At 37.4% G+C, this 10,797-nt stretch overlaps 1 protein-coding gene across 1 annotated transcript in view; it reads right to left on the reverse strand.

The window, feature by feature from the left end:
- Positions 1-1,185: 1,185 nt before the first annotated feature.
- ETS2 (ETS proto-oncogene 2, transcription factor) overlaps positions 1,186-10,797 on the reverse strand; it is a 15,667-nt gene continuing 6,055 nt past the window's right edge. Inside the window, exons 3-10 of the mRNA XM_019525286.1 lie at positions 8,786-8,906; positions 7,223-7,342; positions 6,603-6,803; positions 5,824-5,907; positions 4,903-5,142; positions 4,525-4,788; positions 3,752-3,870; positions 1,186-2,754 (exon numbers count right to left, since the gene is read on the reverse strand). Of these exons, the coding sequence (XP_019380831.1) occupies positions 2,539-2,754; positions 3,752-3,870; positions 4,525-4,788; positions 4,903-5,142; positions 5,824-5,907; positions 6,603-6,803; positions 7,223-7,342; positions 8,786-8,906 (1,365 nt within the window). The 3' untranslated portion in view covers positions 1,186-2,538. The remainder of the gene's footprint in view (positions 2,755-3,751; positions 3,871-4,524; positions 4,789-4,902; positions 5,143-5,823; positions 5,908-6,602; positions 6,804-7,222; positions 7,343-8,785; positions 8,907-10,797) is intronic.

Below are 10,797 nucleotides of genomic sequence, written 5' to 3' on the forward strand. Positions count from 1 at the left end.
TGGAAGACAACTGGGCATGATGTTAAGAACAGGGAGATTTACTGGGAATCATGGGCTACTTGTTTGTCTGTAGGCTGCTGGGGGGAAAAAAAAGACTAATTTCCTACATGCCGTGTTCAGAGGCATAAAACACTCTTTAAAAATGGACTTCCTTTGTAGTGCATAGAGACTTGTGCCTGGGACTTAATGTTGTGTCCATTAGTGTAACACAGTACAAATTATTAGGTTAAGCGCCTGGAAAAAAAAGGGCTAATGTGAGCAGTTTTTTGGAGACTTTATGTTTCCAACTGATATAAATTCTTTTGCTGAAATTAGGAAATAGAAATGTATCTTCTTTTTTCTTCCTTTGTTTAAGCTAGGGCTGTCATATGAAAAACAAATCATAAGCTTCAGCTCTAGATGAATGCTATTGCTGTCTTTTGGTGGAAAAAAAATTGTGCATTGGAAATGAAACTTTTAGAAACCGAGAAAGTAACAGTGATGATCAGGGACCCAAGAGGCGAGACTTATGGGGAAAGGCTGAAAGAACTAGGTTTATTTAGTCTGGAGAAGAGATGACTGAAGTGGGATTTGATAACTAGTCTTCAAATACCAGAAGGGCAGTTACGGAGAGGATGGAGATGAGCTTTTCTCCATGACAGGACTCAAGATGGAACAGGGGAAATTTAGGATGGAGATTAGGAGGAACTTTTTAACTATGCCAATGGTCAAGTGCTGGAACTGGCTACCTAAAGAAATTGTGAAATCTCCATCCTTGGAAGTTTTCAAGAGCAGATTAGACAGACACTTGTCTGGAATGGTTTAGTCAGGGATGACCTTGCCTTGAGCAAGGGGCTGGACTAGATGACCACATGACATCGCTTCCAGTCCTACTTTCTTATAATCCTACTTTCTAGCAGTAACCTGGTAGAGCATCAACACAAGGTCTCAAAGGAAAGTCTAGGATCTTTCTGAACTCATACATACAAAAAAAGGTACCTTTTCCTAATTCTCCACCTCCAAGCTTTGCACTGATGTAACTCATTGAATTTACACTTTCCTCTCATATCAACGTGAAACAAAACTAGCCCTTGGACTTCAGATATTATTGTTACATTGCAGAAACAGAAATGAGAAATCCAGCTCAGACTGTCTTGAGATACTGGGAATTCAACAAAGTTTAAGAAATGCACACAATTATTTAAATTTCTTTCCCCAAGAGGTTTTAATAAACATTTGATTTTTTTTTAAACCTCTCACAATGTACACCACATTTAAATGTACATCAAGCTCAGATAAAAAATAAAGCTTTCTTACAAATTACATTTTTCCAGTGAATTGTTTTTGCAGTAAAAATAGCTGCTACATAAATTCCTCCTGATCTCTGAAAAGGAGTCACAAATATTTCCAAAAATAGAATTCATACAGGATAAACTGGAACCAAAAAGTAAAGAAAAAACAAATCAACTGAAAAAAAATTTGCTTGTATACAATTTTTTTTAAAAAAGAGGACATGCATAGAAGTTCAAAACATATGCCATTTATCAAAGAAAAATGACATTTATCCATAGTCATATTTTAACTTTCAGGTAGAGGAGAAACCACAAAACAGGCCCTTTATGTCCAAGTTTCTTGTAAAAATGCCAAGATGTGTAAAGAATTTGCCAGCTACATTCATGGCAAAATGTTGAATGAAACCCTCTGTATGACTTTTATACTACCAGCATATACAACAGCATGTACATGTTCCTAGCATTTTATAACGTCCCTCAGGCAGATTAAATATTTGTAGAAGGTTGTATGTCCTATTCAAACATGAAACAAACATTTATGTTTAAGGTCTTCCTAGTTAAAAAAAACCACACATACAATTAGTTTAAATTACAATATACAGTATCTGTTAAATAGGAACATTACAGAATTTCAAAAAGGAAAAAATCGCAGAATATATACACAAACTGACTGTTGAAATGGTGAGATTTCCTCCCCCTCTGCCGAGAGAACTTTACAATTGCTACGCCTGGTTCTGACGCATTTCTGTACATGTGCAGTATGCTCATGTATAACAAAGATGTACTTTAGAAGAGACTACAGATTCTTTTTACTGCCCATTTTAAATAAATAGTGTTTTTTTTTTTTTTAAATGGATCATAATATACAATGTAAGCTATAGTGATAATTTAAGTTTTGAGCTAGAATTCTGATGCATCCCTGGTCTGTCATCCAAGCTTTGGTTTTAAAAACCACCCAGATGAATATGGCAGTGCACACAGCCAAAAAACCATTTAATCCTAGAGCCTTTCTTTGTCTTCAGGCTGGAGTTTGGCCCCATGCTGACTTCCGTTCTGTTCAAGGGACCGATGCAGCAATTTATGACGCCATTGCATCTGATGAAATAAGGCCACTTCTTCCTTCAACTTTCCCTGGTTACAACATTGTTTCTTTAAGGTCCTTATTTCTTAACAGTTGCACCAATCTGGACAGTCAAAAAAGCTGCCTGCAGATGGTTCCTTGTCAGTTTGAACACGTGATCTCTGCCAGTTTTTCAGATTGCTGTGCTCAGTCTTCTGTGTCTGGCTGTACTCCTAGCATGGCATGCAGCTCCTCTGCTGTGTACCCCAGCAAGTTCTGTAGGTCACATACAAAGCGATATACATAACGTTTCCCTGAAGTCTTGTGGATGATATTCTTGTCATAATAGTAGCGTAAGCCTCGGCTCAGCTTCTCATAGTTCATTTTTGGCTTGTTTTTCCTTCTTCCCCACCGTCGCGCCACCTGCAGCCAAAAGGAGGGGGGAAAAATTAAATACTCTCTCAGGCAGTGGCTGATCTATTGGAAAAATTTAAATTACTTAGTAGTCAAACCATTTTATTTGGTTCAAATGTCCTGAATTCAGTGGAGATACTTGGCTGACTGGGAGTAGCAGGGCTGAACACTTAATAAAACAGCCTCTGCTCAGATTACTGGCATTAGTTTGAATTGAGAAAAGCATAATTTATGACCAAAACAATGGACACAATGCCAATTCAGAGTAGGTGGGCCCATATGACACCTTGTCCCAGAAGGGATTAATAAAAAATAAATAAAATAGAAAAAAAACCCACCCGTAAATAGAGATGTGGTTAAGAGTAAATTTATAAACAGTGCAGTATAATTCCTTAAGTGAAACTTGAATGAGACAGAGTCACTTAGGGCTCTGTATCCTAAAGAGATCAATAGGAGTCTTTCAGGGAGCCTTGGATCAGGTCTCTTAACTGAATCAGAAAACAAAATTTCATCATCAGTGAGAAAGCTGAAGTTTATTCTAGCTGTTAAATAACTGAAACTTGCTTCTGATCATATTTTAAATGCATCGTAGTAGTAATTTGATGGATATCTTAAAAAAAAAAAAAGGAACCATACAGCCCTCAATACATGTACATGTACATGACATGTCATAAGTTTGTGCATTCCCAACTGCATTGCTTAAACTGGGTTTTCTTTAGGCGGTATAAGCAATGCTGTAAATCAAATGTGACAGCAACATGCAAAGTTGGAATGTTCCATCACATTGTTTTCATACACTTAAGTGATTGGACTGATCACTGACCTTGAGAAGTCCTTCACCTTAGCCTAGCTTGTATAGTAACGTATTTGCAGACAAACAGATTTCACCAATAGTCTGATTTTGTAAACTTTGCGTCTTGTGGAACAGCTCCACAGAGGAACTGCTTACATACTTACAGGATAAGCACCCTAAATCTTTTTATTTCATAAAAAATTAGGCACACACCTCATCTGGGTCAGCAAGTTTAAACTCCCATCCATCTCCGGTCCAGCTAATAAATGACTGACAGGACTTGTCAGTTAGTAACTCCAGAAGGAATTGCCATAGTTGTATAGGTCCACTGCCTGCATACAAACAAGATAACAAATCGGTAAAACGACTGATTTCAATTAAAGGCTATATTATCGAATAAAGAATTGATTTCATTTTAACATACTAGGATGAGGCAAAGAACACTAACAGCTTGTTTGTGACAGAAATTTGCTGAGGGGAGTCATTAGAATGAGACAAGATCACCATTTTCAATCAAAACGATTAGTTGAACTAAGCTTTGTCTTTTTCTCTCGATTCCTTTCTGTTGACATATATTTAAAATCTTAAGATCCTGTTCTTAAGTTTTTGCCCTGGCAAAACTTCCTGAAAAGGAAGGTTTACCTGAGCAAGGCCACTAGCAATGAACAGTTAGTAGGTGAGTCAGTGTCTGTGAACTTCATGAACTGGACACGTTGCCTGATCTACCTTCTTTTCAGAAAGTCAGAACTGTCAGTTATAAAAATGGAATGCAGTCTTAGTTTTGATGTGGTCTGTATTTACTTTGCATAGAGCAATAGTCCAGTGATATTTGCTTTATTAATATTTGGACTTGAATCAGTTCATGAAGAAACAATGTTATCTAAGGAAGGGTATATTATACTTCTGAACTACAAATACCCTCTGTAGATGTATATCAGTATGACAAAAGAGAGACATGAAGAGATATATTTTGTTACTTCACTTACCTGTAAAGCCAGCTAGAATTGCTGCAGGTATAACTGGTTTCCCTTGCTCTACAGGATCACTTCTTTCTTGAATGTAGTCTTTGAAAGACATTGTAGGTTTGTTGAGACACAGAGACTGGTTACAGTCATCTTCAAAACTTTCATAGGATGGGACACGTTGTAAGTCCACTAAAGATGACTGGCTGTTCCAGGACTGAAGCAAGGAATCTGAACTTTCATAGCTTTCTGTGCCACTGTCACTTGATTCATGCTCTCTAAGCTTACCTTAAGAAAAAAAATTAAATAATCATCGTTACTTAGATTATTCTGGCAAACAAAACTACATAAAGAAAAAAAGAACATACATCATGTGGCCAGGGGGCTAAAAGTATGTCTTACCAGAATTATCTATCAGCAAATTCAGATTTCTTGAGAAATCCTGGTTCATGGAGCAGTAGTTCACACCAACTGTTTCTAGTTGAGTTTTGGGGAATATTGGAAATTCTTGATCTGGGTTGAGGAGGTTTGGTCTTGCAGAAGTCTGACACACATCATTCAGGAGATTGGGTTTGGAGTAACTGAGGGTTTTGGGGTAGCTAGGTAGCAGCATACCATATGGGTTCTGTTCCATATTAACACCTAATGGAAAATTAAAGAATTCATAAGTTATTTACAACAGTCCTACTTACAACAATGCCTTTGAAGCAGAACAAACCCCAGGCTCCCCAGTGCTACACATACACACACAGTTAGGTAACCAAGAATTTTTTTTGCTCAAAACCTGACTGAGTGGGGGAGAAAAAAAAAAAGAGCAAGGAAAACTATGTTATGGTCTTAATCAAAAAATCCAGTGACAGTGGGAGGCTACCCGTCTCTTCAAAAGGCTTTGAACCAGATTATCACAAAACTGGTTCTCTCCAGTATGATTAATAGACCACTGCTAGAGCTCTCTGGTTCAAAGGGACTAGAACCACTTGAAAAAGCTGTGAGCGCTTAGGTAATTCTAGGAAGGTCCTTTCTAAATTTAGGAATCAGCAGATTAAGAGCTACAGAATTCATGTGTTAAAAGTACAACTGTAAATACACAAATCTGGAGGATGGGGGAAGAGGGGTTCCATGATCCATGTAATTTCTCCCCCACCTCCACCTCTACTCCACCCACACTCAAAGGCTGGTAGCAAAAAAGGGGGTTAAATACAACTCCTGCTAAAAACTTATCCATTCTGGTTTTTTTATTCAAGCTAGCAATAGTGATGTTCTATATACAGGAGTTTGGGTACTACATACACTAAAACCAAGCTTGTGTTTTAACTGACTTACTTAATGAGTTGTTGTTGACCCAGTGAGGGACAGAGGTGAGATGAGACGATTCAGCATACTGATCTTGTGTCTTTTCTTGGCTGTCTGAAAAACAGAACAAACGTATTTCTATTTACTGATCTGGACAGGAACACCTAGGAAGCCTTAAAGTATTTTTGTGATATCAGTAGCAAGATACTAAATCCACATCAAATCAAGCTTTTGAAAAAAGTACTTACTAGCAAGTAATATTTAATGCCAATGAAATTCTGATATTCAACCTGTCTAAAAATCTGCAGCACGTCTGAAGGCTAAGATTCTGCAAACATTCATGTAACTGTTTAATTTGTATACACGTGCAGGTCCAAGAAGCCAAAGATACTAGGTATGTGTGTGTCTGTGGTATCAGGGCTTTTGATAACTGTTTTATACACAAGATAACAACACAATCAAGTTCAGCTAGACAAGACCACTGGTTTGTCTGCTACTGCCCAACAGTGGAGTTGTCTCAGTACTGGTCCTGTGCTTGTTCATTTACTAAACTGCTAATAACCACAGAACAAGAAGTTTCCACTTTTTTTTTCTGAGCAGTTGCCTAGGCTTCCATCCTGCAAACCAACTGGAAGGCACATATGAATGTGTCCATGGGGAGACCTATTGACTTTGTTCATCTGCACTGATTTATGAGTGCATTTGTGTAGGTTGTTTAGGCAGTTAAATACAAAATTTAGTGAAAATGATTATAGTAGCGTTTGTCTTCATTATTGGAATTACAGTTTAGATTCTGGTTATCTAGCTACCTTTTATCATCTGTTCCAGGTGTTCCCACAGAATCTCCCCCACATAATCAGGTGCCAGCTCCAGGAAATGTTCCTTGCCCAAGCTGCACAAGTTTTGGCCATTCATGAGGAACCGATGAAAGTTTACATTGGCCAAAGTAAATTCATTGGTAGCCCATAAAAGCCATTGACAAACTTGGTTTTCAGTCCACAGCCAAGGGTCTGTAGGGAGAAAGAAAAATAAAAATTTAGAGGCAACCTTTGAAATTAATAAGAACCTAAAATAAGTTTAGTTAAAAAGAAATGAGTGGGGACTCAAAATTAGATAGGATTTTAGTTCTGGAGCTCAACTATCAGTAATTTATTTATCGTTTTAAAACAACGCTCTAAATTTTTCTGCCTTACTCAGTTTGAAACAGTTGATGAGCTCATTTTTCTTATGTTGCCAAATACAAGCTCTGCATGCCCCCCATTTATATTAGCATGTCTAATCTTTCCACATAAACCTGTGCCAAATTCACAGACGATGTATGCTTGTACTTTCTAATAGATAATTCTCAATGACAAGGAATTGTACTAATTGTTACCTTTCACTTTTTTTTTTAAATGAAAAAAGGAGGTTATAGAAAGAAAGCACTTACTATTTGGAATACCCAGGCGACACCGTTCTTTGGTGAAACCATTAAAAGTATCTTTTAAGGCCTGACTCATCACAGCCTTACTGCATGGGGTCAAGAGTGGCAATTCACAGTTGTTTGACTCTAAAAGAAAGACAGGGGCAGAGAAGAACATGTGAATATTTAGTTGAAGGATAATGATGAGAGAGAATCTATTTGGTTATTTAGGTGACTACAAAAGGAGGAACTGAAAAAACCCCTAAATAAACAAGCCAGTCAGAATACATCCATTTTAGGCCTTGCAACATTTGACTTAACACATATCATGACATTATCAATTGCAAATATTTATTTTGATACAGATCTTCGCTAATTTCTGGTGGTAAGAAGTATAATTTGGTTATGTGGGGATTTAATTATCTTTGTTAGGAAATAAGGTGAGAGATGCTTCATATCTTCTAGCGTAATTCGAGTGACTATTGTGTAAAAATCTCTCTACCTCATATTTTTAATCGAGTCTGAGAGCTTTAGAAGCAGCTGTGATGAAATGGCTTGTGGAGACATTCTAGACTGAGTTTCAGCCCTGTTCGTGCATGCGTCAGTCCTTTGAGTTTATAGTGTTGTCATGTTTTATTCAGATTTTAGTACTGTGCATGCAGCTGCAAGGCTATTCTAGCTTTTTAAGCCTTTGGTTCTGTCAGGAGTTCCACATGATAAAGCAGGTCAAACACCACACCCACACAGTTCATTGGCAAGATGGTGCCTATGTGTTTCCATCACACCCGTCACTAATATATTGGAGTGCTTGTTTGCTTGATGATGTCTGGCTGCCAGATCAGGTCACTCATTAGAATAAAATCAGTTAGATAAGAGGCTCAGTGACCTTCCAGTCTAAGAAGCCTAGAGGTATAATATTTATGTTCTTTTGTACCATGCTTTTTTTTTGTGGGGGAGAGAAGCCAGAGAAAATTTTAGGTGAGGCTTAATGGAAAACTCTTGGCGAGTACAGTGCTACCACAAGAATTTTTTGTTATGCCAAATTTCTTACTTTAGTGTGTTGTGTTAAAGCTGTAAAATGCACCCCAGAAAGGGGAGACAGAGAGCAAGCTCACGGGCTTTAGAATGCCTATATCTGTCCATTCTGCTGGACTGAACTTTTATATTCTGTATTTCCCTCTCCCTGCCTTGCTTCAAAATTATTTCTGACTAAAATACTAGAAGTGGAAGATTATGAAGTTGATAACTATCAGCAATATTACCAACTTGTTGTACAGGCAGCCTCGAGCCTGCTCCAGAAACTTTCCACAGACACCAATTCCTTTTATGCTCATGAACTCTGCTTCAACATGGGAAGCTGTAAACTATCATTGTAACTACTCTTGCGAATAAAATTAAGCGTGTTGGCAAAGTTAGAGCCCTAAAGTAACTTAAAAAAAACAACTCCCCCACCCGAAATATTCCACAATGCTTGTTTTTACATTCAAAAAAATGATTGTTACTCAAAGAGAAAGGGCTACTGAAGCCAATACCAAATACATTTTATTTGAGCTATTGATATTGCTGTTCAGACTACAGAACAATATTTACCATAAGAAGTTGAATCAAAGCCTGTTGGCACTTCTTGAAGCGTCTGATCTTCATTTAATGTGGGAAAATATCCAGCAAATAAAGAGTTTGCTCCATCAAAGGTGTCAAACGCTGGCTGACGCTGCAAGATGGTTTAAGAAAACAAGTACGCAGTGTAAGCATTTTATCAGAACATTGCCAAGAACAGCTAAAAGGAGTTGAATTTCCCCACGGTTGATAAAAACAGGATTCAGACTATGATACAAGCATTATACTGAAGTTCAAGTTATGAATACAAGAAACAATATAAATGTTTAAGGCTCCAACTACAGTGAAACAGCTCTTAGATATGCTCTCTAGGTCCCAACACGAATAGAGCTACTGCATTTAAGTGTGCAGCCTGTGTACATATGAACAAGTATGTTTGTATAAGTTATACAGCAGAACCACTCCTGTCTTTCCTGACCCTCTAGGCCAGATCCTACATAGCTAGCGTAAACTGACATGGCTGTACTGGCTTCAGTAGAACCATTTTACAAATCATAGGGCCAGATCCTCAATCTGTGTAGAATAACTGTGCAACCTTCATAATGTATTAATGCTGCTCATTTGCATTTTTAAGACTGCACTGCCTGAGTGAAACTAAGTCAGAGGCTAAATGACCTCAATTAAGCTTTGATGTTTGCACCACCACTAAGGTGAATAGGCTGAGGAGAGGGGTAAGTGCCTATATGAGCTGTTAATGACTCTAGCAAAATGCTATTACAGTAAGAAGCACAGCACATCTGTTTACAGAGTGGCAGCTGCATCTCTGCAGTGGCAAAAAGGCAATATAAAACTCTTTTTAAAAATGAGACTGTAAGAAGTGATATGAAAAGACTTGCTTCTGGTACTTTATAAAAGGCACAAGCAGCAGATGATATTTTAACCTTTCTTGGAACTTGAGTTATCATATCAACAGTTGTGCCTGTACACTAAATTTTTTAAAAGAAATCTGTATTAGTATATTTATTGTTTTAACCTATTGCAATAGTGGTATTATCCTCTGAGTAACAATTATAACAATATGAACAGATAGTGAATAACTGAGGACTGAAGTAAATTTATTTACATTTTTTGAAAGATTTAACCTACATCATATTATTAGGAGGTGTTGTACAGCCCCACATGACTTATGTAACAGTTTCTCACATGTGATTTATTTTTTTTTCTTAGTGGTTTAAGTTACTAGATTGTGCATTTACCAAACGAGAGTTTAGTTCTCAATTGTCTAATGGAACTTTTTACTAGTTTAATAGACAGGGGTAAGTAGGACTTACTGTAATAGAAAGTTTATTTCTAGAAAAAAGAATTAGGTTCATTAAGTATAAAACTTGTAGACTTCATTTCCCAAATAATATTCAAATGGAAAATGGTACAACTGGGAAATGCTGCATAGATAGAAAGTAGTAATACAAGATCTCACTGCTCACATGACCCCCTTTTTCGTAAACAGATGTAAATCCACACAACTTATCTTACCAAAAAAAAAAAAAGTGAGCTGCATAAGTTTGTACTTTTGTATGCCAAATAATCATATGGGGAACAAATCGTAATAGCTGGTAGTGAGTGTGGCTAGAAGTTCCCAGTGAGATTTAAAAACCACTTAGGGTTACACTAAAATAGGAAACTGCAGAATACAGCATACGGCAGCACATGTTCAGCAACACAAGTTGAGCTTGAGGCACTTTGTATTTGTTCCCCATTTTCTTAGCCAGGCACTTAAATGAAGGCACAGAATTCTGCTTAAAGCAAACTCAGTATAGTTTTGACATGCTATCATCACTTGGCTATAGCAGCTTGAATTGTACTTCCAGCAGAGTATAAGTGTTTGAATTCTTTTCTCAATCCACCATATTTCCTTTTTGGAGTTTACAGCTCCACCTTTCCCTGGGGTTATTTTCGTTTTGAGTTGCTGCCCTGGCAATTAACAAGTAGGACATACTTTGGCAAGCTGCATTGTATTTCAGGGCACAACTCATAGCACCATGTAG

Source organism: Gavialis gangeticus, unplaced genomic scaffold (assembly GCF_001723915.1).
Source record: "Gavialis gangeticus isolate Ggan-Ray unplaced genomic scaffold, GavGan_comp1, whole genome shotgun sequence".
Lineage (NCBI taxonomy): Eukaryota > Metazoa > Chordata > Crocodylia > Gavialidae > Gavialis > Gavialis gangeticus.